The following is a 15,924-nucleotide window of genomic DNA, read 5'->3' as shown; positions in this document are numbered from 1 at the left end:
TATCAAATGCAATAAAAAGAAGAAATGATGGGCATTCAATATTATATCTTTTATTCAAACTCTTGCTTTCGTTTGATACTCACATTTTTTAATGCAATTTTACTATTTGATTTATCAACCCCTTAAAAGGAGGGTAACAAGGAAGGAAGAAACAAAGAGAGACAATTCCCTATGAGTTATGACCAGACAACCATAGCTAAGATACTAATATTCAAAGAGAAACACGATTTCCTTTCTAAGATTAAGAAAAGAAAAAGGTTTCACGTTCCTTAAATGACTCAATGGAGGCCAAAATCTCAAAAATAGAACGCAAAAGAAATTCTTCTTATATCTTCAGGTCCGACGTTAAACTTGAATTTGAACTCAGCTCTCCACCTGACTGGGCATATTTGGTACCAATGGCAGATCATCGAGCCAATCACCATAAATACTATTGATTTTCCTCGGTCCTTTCCATTTGAACAAGCATTTCTTAGCCTGGGCTTCTTCATTTAAAGAAGGGACACTTGCTGTCACTGAAGGTGCATCATTAGCAGGAAGGTTATGAACTTTTGTCAAAATGGAACCAGTTCTTGTCAAACCAGAACATGTATTTCCAAAGTCCCCATCAACACGTCCACCTATCCCCTGCAACTCTGATCACAAAAACAGGCAGCATTAGATACAGATTAGCCACCAACATCATGTTCCTCATTTTTCACATAGGCAGAAGTTATCACGATTAATAACCATGCACAGGCAAAATATGCATAAAAGCAACAGTCCATTCGTCTCATGTATATGCATCAAACTTTAGAGCAAAGTGAAATATGGAGAAAACAAAATGACAGACCACCGTGAAACAAAACAATATATAATGGTCTGTATCATTTTCACACCTAAAGCATCCTGTCAACAGTATCACATTTTGAATATGAGGTATCTTCTACAATCAAATTCAAAAACACCAATTCCTACAGAGATACTTGACAAATTCAAAATGAAATAGCAAATTAGTAAGTGCATTCGTAAAGTCATAACCTAAACAAGAAACCGCCTAACTTGGTCAATATCTAACACAACTTATGAGTTCACCATATCTTCATGAGTTCTTAAAATTTCTGTAGAAAGACCAGATAATGTCATTTAAATCTATCTGAAATCAAAATTAGAAGTTGCATGGCAGGAAACAATAAGAGAAGTCAAGCTAAAACAAATATCTAAACATAATATATACCTGATTGCCCATGAGCAAAGTGACATTTCTCACCAAAGGGGCAATGACCTGTTGTCTCCCACTTTGTACATAACTTTGTTTTCCAATACACAGGCTTCATATTACCTCGAAATGCATCTGAACTAGCGCTGTTTAAAGGCCTATTACCTTCTGATTGATCAGATGCAGTTCCATGCCCTCCTGGTGGACCTGTTGTCCCAATGCTAATAGCTGAGCTCTCTCTAAACCTCCCCATATCATCCCTGAACTTTGATGGATCTTCATGAAGAAAATTACATCTGTCCCCATATGGACATTCTTCTCCATTGTAAAATTTCTTACACAGCTTCATCCGATGGATTATCTTCTGGTCATCATCCCAATTCCCTGATGGACGCTCTTCGTCACGTCCACCAACAAGTTCTTGCCAATTAGGTGGAGGCTGGCGCAGATCCTCAATGCCATGAGCAAAGTTGCAACCTTCACCATTCCTACAAGTACCCAATCTAAATTTCGCACACATACGAGTCTTAAAGAAAATATTACTTGTTCCCTTATTGACAGGTGGATTTAAGGGCATCCTTGAATTGGTAGGCAGGCAATGCACGACATTTGACTGGCTGTCCTCGGAATGCCTAGGTCTTTTAAAGGGAGGTTGTTGTTCAAACTCTGAATGTTGGTCAAATTGCCCATCATTCATAGCAAATTCAGGCCAAATCCCAATGGCGTCACTGCCAGCATAAGTTGATTGCGGCAGTCTCATAAAGGAAGAGCAAGATTCAGGATAACTCATATTGATAACAATTAAAGGTTTAGAACAGAATCGATCTTTATCCCAATACTCAACTTTCAATTAATCTAGCAAGGTCAACTCCAAAAGTGTATTGGATCAAGGCTATCTGATGAAACCTAACAAAGATTTGATGTAAAGTGGCAATGCAGAACAGCAGCAACTCAATCAGATAAAAATCAAAATTACCAATAATAATTGCATAAATTCCAAACTCTTTCTAACAAGAATAATAAAACCAGATTGAATTTAATGAATATAACAATCAGATTATAAAAAGCAATAAAAATACTGAGACGGGAATCCGTCAAAAAAACCACAAAAACTTACCAGTATCAGAAGAAAATCCAAATTGGATAACTTGAGAATGGAGATGATGAATGTTAAAATGCTCAGAAAAGAATTAAAAAAATACCCAGATGAGAATTTGGATCAAAAAACGAGTTTAAAGAGAAAATTCTGAGAAATTTGAGTAAAGGAAATGGGAAAATTTCTTAAGGACTTTTCAAGTACATATTGCTGGGAAGTCCTAGAGATAGAGGGAGTTTACTATGAAAAATATAATGGAAGGTAGCGAAAAAAAAATTATATAGAGAGAGGAAGGTCAAAGAAAAACCCTAGCCGCCTTAGACAAAAACCTAATTCAGCTACAAATAGAACTTGTAAACCCTAATTGAACCAAGGAGTTTCTAAACCAAAAAGGCAAAGCCCCTCCCCACATGGTTAAACCCCCAAGTCCAAAACCCTGCCGTTACGGACTTTTATTAATCCCGCCTCGTTTGGGAACAAAAAACCCTTCTTGTAAGGAAATGTTAAAAAGAAAAAATTTAATTATAATGAAAATTTGATTTTTCAATGAGAACAATTAATAATTATAATTTCCATCTTTTTATATAATGACCAATTAAAATTTTTGATAAATTAAACTCCTCCTCACACAAAAAAAAAATTTATTGCCGTTTTAGTTCTTAATCCTTATCTTGATTGAATTGGCCCTTAAAAGATGCTTAAATTATGTTTGTGGCTAAAGTATAAATTACAAGCACTAACAAACAAATTATTAAATTATTACGTTATCTTTAAATGAAGCTAATTAAAATTTTAAACATACTTAAACCTCACTATATAACAAGCTATAATTTGATATAATTCCTAAGTTTAAATGTAATTTTGGAAGCTAATTATGGAACCTAAATTTATATCATGTAATATGTCACTATTCCATCCAAGTTGCAAGCTATAAAAGTTTGGCAGGATCTTGATCCATTGCTAATTTGTTACTCGGATAAATCAAATGGTCTAGACTGCCATTGATGAGAGCTCCAACAGATCAACACTTGTCAATTAGAGGTTGAATGATTAGTGTTACAGCTCAGCCAAAGCTTCATTAATTGTCTCATCCATATGTATATATTTAGCTTGATAATGAAGGATTGAACCAACCTTAATTTGTATTTTCCGGGATGTTACAAGTCAATGAGATTTACATGCAATGCAAGGAGATTCATCGACATTAACAAGAAAAGAAAGGAAAAAGCAAGACTGTCATTGTAAAAACATGTTGAAACCTGCCTGAGAATTAAGAACCGATGCTGAAAACAACAGAGAGCAAACAGAAGCATCCATTTCATTTCCATGAAACCAACCATGCATTGTGCTGGAAGCTAAGTGGTCACCATTCACTAGCATTCGTTAACTTTGGCGACACCTAGCCAAAGAAAAAGGAAGAAAAGGGGAGGCTTAATACGCAAGTGAACTGTAAAGCAGATTCTCCATGACTCAGTGGTGCTTTACCGATCGTTAGATGATAAAAATTCCCCTGCTATAATAATAAGTTTAAACCAAAAAATACCAGCTCGTGTTTGCATACAAATTCTAAAGACTGTTTATAATTCGTTATTCTGCATTGAATCAAACAACTTTCTTTGTCGTTAATTGTAAAAGGGACAGCTTGTCATCACTTGAATGCAAAGATAGCAGCATCACGTCCACTTTCATGCACGTTTGGCAAATAAAAATTTAGATTGGATATCATCTCACCGGAATATATGATTGAATGGGACCGAGGAATGAGTCCCACTATGTGCAGATCTGATAGCTTTGAGGCCTGAAGTTACCCTTTCTTAGGAACTAATATATATATATATTCATGATGCTACAAAACCTCAAATGTCAACTAGATTACACTTGGCTCAGATGCTTAACTTAATTTATCACTAACTAAAAGTGTTTTCCTTTCAATATGCAATCAGAAATCCTCCTACATTCAACAGTACTATCAACAATTTTAGTCTGGAATGTTTTTAGTAATTTCTGAAAGGTGATTGGAAGAGTTATATAGGAGACAAGAGACCATGTACTGCTGGCAGCAGGGTAAGTCAGAGTGGATTTAGGTTTTAAAGATGTTGCTTTACTTCAATTATTGTTGTCAAAAGTATGTTAAATCTTGCATGCATGCATAGTTCTTTGAATATTCTGTTTTTTTTTTTTAAATTTGTCAATGCCCTCTTGTCTTGCTTATAATTGTACGAAACAGGGGAACCGAGACAGAGATATTACCTGCGAATCTTAGACAAAAATTAAACATAATATGCTCCTTGATTTGGCACCATACAATTTTCCATGACTAGGTTCCAAATTAAGCAACAAATAAAGTTAAATGGAAAGTGGAAAAGTAGCAGCATCGCAATGTTGTGTTATCCTAGTGTCTGGACCCCCTGGATGTGCTCTAGAACTGGTGCAACTGAAATGGGCCACTTACAAATCTTGACGAATAACTAACATAAAAAGCAGCCTAGCCAAGGGCAATAAGAATCTTGAGAAATTAAGCTAGATAACGGAGTGTAGGAGGGGGACAATCACGTATGCGTAGTTGCTATTTGACTAATTACCAAATGACATCCTAAATAGTAAAAACTATGAGCATACTGAACATGATTCTTTGAATTAATGGTTCAAGTATCGCTTTCTTTAAAGGCGAGATGTATAGACTTTAGAACCCTACTCCTAGTCGGGGAGGTCACGCATTAGGTCCTCCGCCTATGGCTGACTTAGGTTCTATTCCCTTCAGCCCCACTTTCCCTTGAAACTGTATAAGCCATGTTGCACCCGCTCCCCCTGAATCCTGAAGAAAACAAAATGCAGGTTTTGGCTTAAGTAACGTTTTTAGGCACAAGGCATGTTTTTGAGGTCAGGAGAAGATCAAGAAGTCAACTTGGTCATTAAGCAGACGAGTTTGGAAATTTGCAATGGTCATGCTTTGTGAACTTCGAAGGTTAACCTTCATGCTTCGGAAATTTTCCATATTTAGCAATGGTGTAGGTTCTATGATTGTGGAACTCATCTTGCTTCAAACGAAGTGATAGTAAGTGAAATTAAGTGCTCTGACTTCAGAGCGGAGCCACTAAAATGAGTGGAAAAAGAAGGATTGACTTGCTTTGAACTTAGCATTGCATCTATGCTTTTAAAGTAAGAGCATCTGGTTCTTATCTTCATATTTACATATAGTTCTACAGATTTGATGCTTAAAAGGATCATAAATTATTGCTCTGAGAGAAAGCCTGCCTTTTGAAGTTAACTGCTCATAGAGATTCCTTGAATCTCATTTCTGAGTTTTCAGCTATCTCAATTTGAATTAGTTTTATTGCATTGGTTGAATCCAAAGCTAAGGATGGTGGTCCTTGGATTAAGACTTGAATTTCTCTGTTGATATAAGCAACACTTGTGCCAGTAAATTCCTTGGACCACCCCCAAAAGTAGTATTGAATTATGGATGTTCCCCACACTCACACATACCCAGAGGGAAAGAAGGATTTTCATATATATGCACTTAAAACATAGTATTTCCATTAAATTTTTTATTAGAAAAGAAGGGAAAAGATTTCAAAGCTTCATGTTGGAACACCACATGCCTCACACAATAAAGCCAGAAATCCTTCTGCTGATCAGTGTAGCTACATGGCTATACTTGGAAAAAGGCCTGCAACCTTGGTCAACCTAAATGTTGTTTGACTTCAAATTAAACAAAAATGGTGGAAGGATCAGATGGGAAGAGAGATGAGTGACATTGCAGACAATATTGTCCCTAAATTCCTAAGCACCACCTGAAAAGTAGAAGAAAAAGAAAAAATTGTCAGGAACTTGCACTGAATAGCTTTTCAATGGATTATGTTTTTTTTTCCCTATGAGAAGATCAATGCTGCAATGGCTACCGAGATTTCTTACCAAAATCCCTTGGTGTCTTGCATTTGAAGCATTCCATCCTGCTAGCATAGTTGTGAACTCCACATCCATATCTGTCCAAACAATTTTGCAATCATATTTAACTGGCAAGTCAGTCATATCAGGTAAAGGGTAAGGATAAAGAACAAAATGACAGTATCCATATTATCATTATTATTCAAGTAATATGTGACAAAATGGTTATCAAAAGGATTGCATTGCCGTAGAATTCTAAAAATATGCTGAGAAATTTCTTGAAAATTTTGTTTTTGGAAGATGAACACTATCATGAGAATTTATTATCTGCTATCATTATAAACGAAACTCCATATTATCATTGTTTGGAAGAGGGAAAAGAATGCAATATCAAGAATGTCATAAACAAAGACAATGCAGCTTATTTGTGGAATTTTATGCTCAGGAAGAACATTTTCTGAAATTTTATTACGGGTTATGGTCCTTTTTCTTGTTGTCACTCAAAAGTAATCAAGGCATCCTTTACTCAAAGCAAAATGTCAATGCAAACTCACCCGGTGCAAATCCAGTCACCGGTCTTCCATCCAGGAGGAGCACTCCCTTCAGAGCCCATCATACTATAACCGCCATAATCATTTTTAATGGTACCACATCGATAGCAGTTTGGTCTGCTAGCATAGTTGTGAGCTCCACAGTTCATGGCAGCACAATACCAGTCCCCGGCCAAAACTTCTGTTCTATTGTATAAGTAGGTTGATACATCGGGGCCACCATACTTGGGATACCCGCAACGTTGACATGCTTCCCTCTTTTTAAAATTCTGGTGTTGGCATGCTGCACACATCCAATCTCCTCCTGTCCAGCTCATTTTGGTCCTGATAACCATTTCACAAAGAAGAAAATGAGAAAAAGAAATCAGACCAGATTTCATTATTCTTCCCTAGTCGCTACTAGTCCTATATAAGAAACAAAAAAGGAAAAAAAATTCTATAATCATGCTAGCCTAAAGCTCAAAGCAAGCTCCTTTCACTTGATAAAGGATTTTCTATTCACTTGCAGTAATTCTTGAATTCTAATGTTCTTTTACAAACAGAAACTAATGCAACTGTGGCTAGAGACAAAGACTTTTGTTGATGGCTTGAGTTCAAACCAAGACAAAACATTTGAAGCTCAGGAAACAAGCAAGATCATAGAAGCATACCTCCTGGAAAATCAAGGGCCTGGAAGAAAAGTAGTAGTAGCTGATTAATAAGTTCTTAGTGCAATTGGTGATTTTGGTGTTTGGGATGGGAGGGCTTTATATACTTGTTAAAGGCTTGATTTGTGGGGTCATGGATGTTGGTCTGTCAAATTTTTTCTTTATGTCTTCATGGGATTCCAAAAGCAGACATTTCTTCTGAGAAGTTTAGATGAAACCTAGCTCCTCGTAGTTAGTTCTGCTACTTTCACTATTCTTGGGAAGATAGCTTAGCGCGCAGTGCATGTGTTCAGTATTCATGTATTTTCAGAATAGAATTCCAAACATGCCCCCTCTTTTTGTGATTCCCTATCATTATTGCTGAAAAACAATGTGAAATATTATTCTCTTCTCATCCATATTGCTACCCCAATCGAGGTGTTATGAGGGGAAGTGTTATTTGGATGGAGGCTGCTGCAGTCTTCTTTTTTCTTTTTCTCTAGATCAATATACCATAACTTTTTCGAGTATTATCGAATATAATTTAACCCTTTAACTCTTAATTTGAATGGATCTCCACCTTCAACTCTGTCCATATATAAGTTTTGTTGCAGCAATGGTTTTCACTTGTTAAACTAAAAGGAACTACTTGAAAATGCCATTCACATCTGATATTCTTTTTAGCCCTCTGATTATTACATGACAACATACATTAAATTAAATTGACAAGAACTATAATATTGGAACTTATTAATACATAATTTATTCGCAAGTCACCAGGCTTGCTCTGCCCACGGGCAAAGCTGACGCATGTCTCTACGTGTATAGACACATCACGCTGACAAGGATTGCTACTTCCGAATCCCAAGCTGACGTGGATGGACACGTCAAATGCCAACATAAGGGGGGTTCGTGATTCATCCAAGTAGCCAGATATACCTTCCTTGAGCAGGCTTATACAGTGCCGGTGCAGGTGGGACAGTAAAAAAGGTTAAGAAACATGGGAGGAAATTTTTTTTCTTCTTGGTTTGCATTTGGAATTTATTCTTTATAGTGCACATCCATTGCAAAATTCCTTTTTTGCATGTTTCGATTCCCTTGCTTGCAATAATTCAAAAGCCATTTTGAAGATTCATATCAATTGGCGCCCTTTGCTCTCAATGCTCTTCCCAATCACTCTGTCAATGTATATTCCGCATGGTGACTTGACCTTGGCTTCCTTTCTCCGGATGTTTTCAATCAAAGTCCCATATATCTTGTTCTAGCCTGACGCGTGAGGAAAACAAGCAGGCATGGCTAAAATTTATATAAAAAAGAGGGAATGGGAATGTTCTGCTGAATGTTTAACTCGAATATGGTTTGCGGCGGACTGACGCTGGTGGGCTAGCTAGTTATCTAATCATAAAAGTGGCACGTTAAAGTTGGGCTCCATTGCACCTGAAAAACAAAAACGAACCTGCTTAATGTAGTAGTAGTTTTTAATACGATGTGATGAGCTGCATTTCTTGACCAGCATAAAGGATTCAAATATGGCCATTGGCAGATTCCTGCTCAGGCATGCCTTCTGCACGCTGCAAGCCAAAGAAGGCGTGCCAAAGAGACATTGGCCATGGCATTTGAGTTGATTTTACAAGAATTCACCACCCGAATTCCTAGCCATTCTTGGCTTTACATGGGATCTTTGCTTTTCATTTTATAAATAACATATACTATATATTTCTAATCACTTCATTCCTCCAACCTTGGCCTCATTCATGAACATGGTCCAAATCAACCACCTAATTCCCATGTGAAAAATAAACAATGGGAGGAAGAAAAACATGCATTTGCAAGTTACAGACCGCTTACAGGATATACTCAACTAAAGGATTCGTAAGCCATTTGTAGAGTAAAACCCTCTGACTATGGTATGTGGGGTCTCCATTGCTTACATGGCAAACACATTCAAACTCCAAATAGGCATAAATGCTTGCGTCTTGACTGACGTGCGATAAGGAGGAATCCTAATCACCATTTTTTACCAGACATGATGAATATTCCTCCTAAAAAAAAAAAAAAACCTTAGAACTGCAGCCACTCCAGCTTTATTCTCTGCTTTCGACTTGTTTTCAGAAGAGGGCCATCTCCCTTCAATAATATGTAGAGAATCCACATCCATTAAGGGATTACCCAGGAAGAATAGCCGTTGCTTTTGAATTTTGGATATTCTCCCCCTTCCCTGCCACGTGATTTTGAAATTTTCGGCCAGCTAGCACTCAAAAAGAAGTAAAACCTTAATTATGATGTTAACAGCAGTCTTGCTTATTCCAGGTGCTTTGGACAGATCACATATGGGGCAAAGTCTGAAATATTTTAGCTGTTAAATCATGGAAGCTACTTGGCTCACCCAACAAATCTGGTTGGACTGGGCCAAAAATAACAACAGTCGCTTTAAACTTTACAAATCGATTTGGCGGATCATTGCTTGGTGACCATTCCAAAGAGATGATAGATATTATCCTTGCAAAAGTTTCATCCCTTGGTGTCCTGTCCTCCTATTCCCTCGCTATTATCCCAACTTTCAAAGTGAGAAAATGACTTGTACCAGGCATCTCTCCTGGGCACCATTTATTTTATTGAACCCAATTACTAGTAATTGTCAATCCAGGTGGTTTTACACTAAGAACTGACTTAAAGTTGGAATTTCTAAAGGGATTGGATCGAGGTAATAAATAGTAACCAACACCATTAAATTATCTTCACCAACTAGGTTTGAACTAGAGGGATCTTAATTAAGTACAACATTTTAACACTTTCAGAATGCCAATCGAACCAAATGTGACATCGATTTGAACCCGTTCCAAGCAATGTTTTCTGTTAATGTCTATAATTAATCGCGTGCATGTCCATTGTTCCAGAATTAGAGCGCATTTGCCTCTGCATACCTTGTACCCAAGGCTGATAATCTCAACTTTGTTCCAACTATATATCATATACATGTTCTCAATTAATCATGACTTTTAAATTTCTTATTACAGACATTATTCATATCTGATCGCATAAATAGTCGAAAAATCTTTATAAAATCACCTTGGATTACCTTAATTACTTAATCATTAACTTTGCAGGTTTGAGGTAATATAAACATAATTAAGATGTCTAAGGATCTTGATTTCAAATTTCAGCATCACCGGATTCCTTATATCATCTCCTAATTCAAATCTACTCTTTGTCAAGAAATAGGTTCAGTTGGGACTTCCTATTATAAGTTATGGAAGCCATGGAGTTTCCTGCAGAATTTATCTCTTGGTTCAAATGTTGTGTTGTTTAGTTGCTTCTCTGGAGCAAGGGGAGTTAGGCAAGGTGATCCCTTGTCATCTTATCTGTTTGTAATAGCTATAAAGGTTTTATCAAGAATACTTGAACGACAGCTAGGAAAGGTCAAATTCAGTTCCATCCTAAATGCAAGCAAGTCCAACTCATTGATCGTGTTTCCTTTGAAGATGATCTCATGGTTTTCTGCAAAGGTACTCTCAATTCAGTTGCAGCAATAGAGAATATTCTAAATTATTTCTGTACGTTATATCTGGCCTTCAACTGAATAGCTCAAAATCTGGGATTTTCTGTTCTGGCATCAAAGCCTATGTGCTTATAGAAATTCAATCTATCACTGTCTTCAAAGTAGGATCTTTTCCAGTCAGGTACTTAGGAGTCCCATTAACTACCAGGAAGTTATCTGCTAAAGCTTATGGTCCTCTCTTAATCGTATCAAGGAGGTTATTAGATGCAGGCTTAAGGGTGTTGAGTAGATTACGGGAGAGTGGACAGGATTAATAGGAGCTAGAGAAATATAAAATTGTATAGTTGATTTTCAGCATCTTCTTTTTTAGTTTGTTGTCACAAACAGTTTTACTGCTTAGTGCAGTTTGTTCTTTTGTAGCAGGTTGTCTCAAGTTTTTTTTTTCCTCCTCTTTCTTATTATTTCATAATACATCTGCCTCTTCCTTTCAATTACAATGATGTTTAATTAGCCATATCAAAATCCTATTTGTGAAAACTATTCTATCCGCAAGATTTACAACTATCATACCAGCCAAGGAACATTCGCAGATTATGTTGCTAACTATACAATTCTAACAGAAGAAGCCTGAAACATCTCCAATCTTGGCAAGATCTTCTTCTTTTAAGAATTAAAAGTATTCTAGCTGTTTGAAAATCGTGTCTCTCGACAATACTAATAGTATCTACTCTAAATGGCTACAGGGCAACCAATGCAACTGACCATGGTGGCCACACGGCCCACAACCAATATCAACAAAGAGTTGTATTACTTGAATAAGGAAGAAAGGTCACAATGTCTGCATCTGCTTAAACTAGAAAGTAGCTAGAGAAATTGAATATGGATTGGAATTTCTTTGTGGAGATGATGGGAAAAATGAGCTCAGCAAACTTCCTCGAAGCAATGTATCGGATAATAAGGACATGGATGAGGCTGATGATGATAAGAACCAAGAGAAGAATTAAGAATACAGACGCGCAGTTCAAGTTTATAATTATGTGCTTTGCCATTGTAGTTTGTTGTTCTGTTTGAATTGTCCGACTTATATATGTTCTACCTGGCTCTCACATAGAGTCGTTGTAGTATAGTGGTAAGTATTCCCGCCTGTCACGCGGGCGACCCGGGTTCGATCCCCGGCAACGGCGATAAGACATTTTTATTGTTGTTTTCCATTTTGGCGGGTTACCAAAAAAAAAAACCTCTCTATGAACGACCAACGGCATTTCAAAAAAAAAAAAAAAATCATCTCCACTCTTATCCCTCTCAAAACCTCCAAACGTGAAATGGCACTGCCATCAACTTCAGTCTCCATATCTCCTTTCCCACTCCATCTCCTCCCTTCGTCAGACCCACCTTACAAGCTCCTCCAAAACCACCCATCCCTTTCCCTCCTCTCGAAATGCAGGACCATCCAAACCCTCAAACAAGTCCACTGCCATATAATCAAAACCGGCCTCCACCACACCCAGTTTGCTCTCAGCAAGCTCATCGAATTCTGCGCCGTTTCGCCTTTTGGTGACTTGCCTTATGCTCTTTTACTCTTTGAATCCATTGATGAACCCAATCAAGTTATTTGGAACACAATGATTAGAGGATTTTCATTGAGTTCATCCCCTGGACTCGCCTTAGAATTCTATGTTAAAATGATCTGGTCCGGTATTGTCCCGAATTCTTATACTTTTCCTTTCGTTTTAAAATCTTGTGCGAAAACAGCAAGTACCCAGGAAGGGAAACAGATTCATGGACAAGTTTTGAAGCTTGGGCTTGAGTCTGATGCCTTTGTTCATACTTCCCTTATTAATATGTATGCGCAAAATGGTGAATTTGGTAATGCGCGGTTGGTGTTTGACAAAAGTCATCTAAGAGATACGGTCTCTTATACTGCACTGATAACGGGTTATGTTTCGATTGGTTATATGGAAAATGCCCGAAAGCTTTTTGATGAAATTCCCATAAGGGATGTGGTGTCATGGAACGCGATGATTGCAGGGTATGCTCAAACAGGTCAACATGAAGAGGCATTGGCCTTCTTTGAAGAGATGATTGGAGCAAATGTCGTGCCTAATGAAAGCACATTGGTTTCGGTCCTCTCAGCTTGTGCTCAGTCGGGTTCTCTTGAATTGGGGACGTGGGTTAGGTCTTGGATTAATGAACATGGACTTGGTTCTAATATTCATCTTGCTAATGCATTAATTGATATGTATTCTAAGTGTGGTGATTTGGACACAGCTTTTGATTTGTTTGAGGGTTTACAGCAAAGGGATGTAATTTCATGGAATGTAATGATTGGTGGTTATACACATATGAGCTACTATAAAGAAGCCTTAGGACTTTTTCGGCGAATGCTAAGATCAAATATAGAGCCAAGTGATGTCACTTTCTTAAGCGTTCTTCCAGCTTGTGCTAACCTTGGTGCCCTTGATCTTGGCAAATGGATTCATGCTTACATAGACAAGAATTTTCAAAATTCAACCAATATCTCTCTTTGGACGAGTCTTATTGATATGTATGCTAAGTGTGGAAGTATAGAAGCAGCACAACAAGTCTTTAATGGTATGGAACAGAAAAATTTGGCTTCTTGGAATGCAATGATATCTGGACTAGCAATGCATGGGCTGGCAGATAAGGCCCTTGAGCTTTTCTCACAAATGATGGGTGGAGGTTTAAAACCTGATGATATCACATTTGTCGGTGTGTTATCTGCTTGTACCCATGCTGGTTTGCTTGATCTTGGACGGCAGTATTTTAGTTCAATGGTCCAAGAATATGCAATTTCACCTGACCTGCAACATTATGGATGCATGGTAAATCTTCTAGGACGAGCTGGGCTGTTTGATGAAGCAGAAACTTTGATTCAGAATATGGAAATGAAGCCAGATGGTGCAATCTGGGGTTCTTTGCTTGGAGCTTGTAGAGTGCATAAGCGCGTTGAGTTAGGTGAATCAGTGGCCCAGCGTCTTTTGGAGCTGGAGCCTGATAATCCTGGGGCTTATGTGCTCTTGTCAAATATCTATGCTGGAGCTGGTAGATGGGATGATGTAGCTCGAATAAGAACCTTGCTAAATAACAAGGGAATGAAGAAAGTTCCTGGTTGCAGCTCTATCGAGGTGGATAGTGTTGTTCATGAGTTTCTCGTCAGTGACAAAGTGCATCCCCGATGCAAAGAAATTTATGACATGTTGAATGAAGTCGACACGCTTCTGGAGAAGGCTGGATTTGTGCCTGATACATCAGAGGTAATCCGTGACATGGATGAGGAATGGAAGGAAGGAGCATTGAGTCATCATAGCGAGAAGTTAGCAATTGCTTTTGGATTGATCAGTACAAAGCCAGGGACAACAATTAGAATTGTAAAGAATCTTCGGGTATGTGGAAATTGCCATTCAGCTACGAAGCTAATATCCAAGATCTTCAACAGAGAAATTATTGCCAGAGACAGAAACCGCTTCCACCATTTCAAAGATGGTTTCTGCTCATGCAAGGACTATTGGTGAAACCTTATCAACTTGTAGTTATATTTGGGAAGAATTTAAAGGGCACATCAAAATCCAAGTGTATAAATCTTGGGACTATCACTTGTAAATACTTGCACTCCAGGTTTACTGGATATATGGAAGTCGATTTTTTTTTTTTAGAGCAGGAAAGCTCTGATCCTTGTAAATGAAAACCATTCTTTATTTATATATATAGACGAAGGATTACATACCAACTAGGAACAAATGGCTTCTTACAATACCAATCCCCCAAAATTTTCTTTCTATCCCTTTCCTTAGTCAAGTGAATAGTAATAATTGTGGAGCATAAGCAGAGTTTAAATCTAGATCAACTCAAATTCATGCCTCCATGTTAGGGACATGCTTGAAGGAGTTCTTCCGAGCTGTAGCCAAGACAGTCTTGTCTGCAACTATAAAATAGGCAGCTCCAGCCACTGCAATGGAATCGAAACTTTATTAAACAAAAGGAAATTACTACTAAAAGAAGATCTTGATATCTGGCAAGAGGATGATGATGATGAGAACCTGTGGAGATTATGAGAGCTTGTGCGGTGTGATTAAGATTGGCTCTTGCCCAGGGCAGCATCCTTACACTAGCCAGCTGCATAAGCATGTCAAGCCCAAGGGATTGAAATGTTAGATTTAATTGCCCCTGAGAAAAGGAGTATTTATATTTACAATAATGAAGCTTTCTTTCATATACTTACAGTTGGAATGGCAGTGGCAATGCTAGCAACAACGGCTGCCTTTGCTCCAGCAAGTACTCCCTCTGTTGGTGCAAAAGACGAAACAGATCATTATTTAAGGTATTTTTCATTTAAATAACTAAACCGGACAGTAAATGGTTAACGAAAAATCAAAGAAAATTAATTGCTTTAGCATTAATTACTTGATTACATTACTCATACCAAATGTAAAGCTATCATTATCATTAACCCATAATTCTTGACTATAATGTGGAACTAAAGTACTCTCAATTCATAATTTGAAAGAAAGCCCCGGGTCTAAGGATCATGGTCCCCCATCATCAAAGTGGTGCTCTTTCTTTTGTTCCATTGCAGAGTTAAGAAAGAAATAATATTTTATACTTTTTTGTTTGTATGGATGTTATCATCATATGGCAAATCTCAATCAAATTATTAAGATCCTCACTCACTCCTATACTTTTTAAGGAACTCAAGCATGTTATCCCATGATGTTTAACATAATGAAGTTACCAGAGAAATGCAAGTTGATGAAAAAGAAAACAAATATAACAATCCAGGCCGCAACTGAAGCTGTGCCTGAAAGGGAAAAAAAAGATAAAGAAGAAAGCTAAAAAGAGAAGGAAACTTACCATGAGAGCAGCGCTTTGCCATGGCTAGCTTTTGGTCAAGTGAAGCCAGGGTAGCAGATTGAGCAACATTTTTAGCCATTGCAAAGAAAAAAGATTTCAAACAAAAAAGAAAAGGTAATAATGGAACAAGTTATAGAAAAGGTAGAAGGCAAACTATTACCGAGGATGTTTTTGAAGATTTGCCTGAATAGATTGTT

The 15,924-nt window shown here is 37.5% G+C and overlaps 4 protein-coding genes and 1 non-coding gene across 5 annotated transcripts; 2 read left to right on the top strand and 3 right to left on the bottom strand.

Moving 5' to 3' along the window:
* Nucleotides 1–28: 28 nt before the first annotated feature.
* Nucleotides 29–2,728, bottom strand: LOC18588721 (Zinc finger (CCCH-type) family protein). The gene is made up of 3 exons (XM_007013309.3): nucleotides 2,316–2,728; nucleotides 1,217–2,104; nucleotides 29–635 (listed from the first exon to the last, which is right to left on the bottom strand). Exons 2-3 carry the CDS (start codon nucleotides 1,986–1,988, stop codon nucleotides 364–366), a joined length of 1,044 nt encoding a protein of 347 aa, XP_007013371.1. The 5' UTR covers nucleotides 1,989–2,104; nucleotides 2,316–2,728; the 3' UTR covers nucleotides 29–363.
* A 3,081-nt stretch (nucleotides 2,729–5,809) lies between these two features.
* LOC18588720 (Ran BP2/NZF zinc finger-like superfamily protein) lies at nucleotides 5,810–7,643 on the bottom strand. Its single transcript, XM_007013308.3, has 4 exons — nucleotides 7,384–7,643; nucleotides 6,737–7,057; nucleotides 6,210–6,280; nucleotides 5,810–6,088 (listed from the first exon to the last, which is right to left on the bottom strand). The coding sequence occupies exons 2-4, from the start codon at nucleotides 7,048–7,050 to the stop codon at nucleotides 6,078–6,080; spliced, it is 396 nt and encodes a 131-aa protein (XP_007013370.1). The 5' UTR covers nucleotides 7,051–7,057; nucleotides 7,384–7,643; the 3' UTR covers nucleotides 5,810–6,077.
* Nucleotides 7,644–11,970: 4,327 nt separating this feature from the next.
* TRNAD-GUC (transfer RNA aspartic acid (anticodon GUC)) lies at nucleotides 11,971–12,042 on the top strand. The gene has a single exon. It is a non-coding gene; the product is annotated as a tRNA-Asp (tRNA).
* Nucleotides 11,973–14,606, top strand: OTP82 (Tetratricopeptide repeat (TPR)-like superfamily protein). Its single transcript, XM_018128428.2, has one exon. It carries the CDS (start codon nucleotides 12,103–12,105, stop codon nucleotides 14,389–14,391), a length of 2,289 nt encoding a protein of 762 aa, XP_017983917.2. The 5' UTR covers nucleotides 11,973–12,102; the 3' UTR covers nucleotides 14,392–14,606.
* On the bottom strand, nucleotides 14,552–15,911 carry LOC18588719 (early nodulin-93-like). The gene is made up of 4 exons (XM_007013306.3): nucleotides 15,728–15,911; nucleotides 15,099–15,160; nucleotides 14,917–14,992; nucleotides 14,552–14,825 (listed from the first exon to the last, which is right to left on the bottom strand). Exons 1-4 carry the CDS (start codon nucleotides 15,804–15,806, stop codon nucleotides 14,731–14,733), a joined length of 312 nt encoding a protein of 103 aa, XP_007013368.1. The 5' UTR covers nucleotides 15,807–15,911; the 3' UTR covers nucleotides 14,552–14,730.
* Between the last annotated feature and the right edge of the window lie 13 nt (nucleotides 15,912–15,924).

The sequence above is a fragment of the Theobroma cacao genome, chromosome 9, assembly GCF_053813885.1.
Source record: "Theobroma cacao isolate CCN51 chromosome 9, ASM5381388v1, whole genome shotgun sequence".
Lineage (NCBI taxonomy): Eukaryota > Viridiplantae > Streptophyta > Magnoliopsida > Malvales > Malvaceae > Theobroma > Theobroma cacao.
The sequence above is the reverse complement of the archived record's forward strand: the minus strand, read 5'-3'. Positions and strand labels throughout refer to the sequence as shown.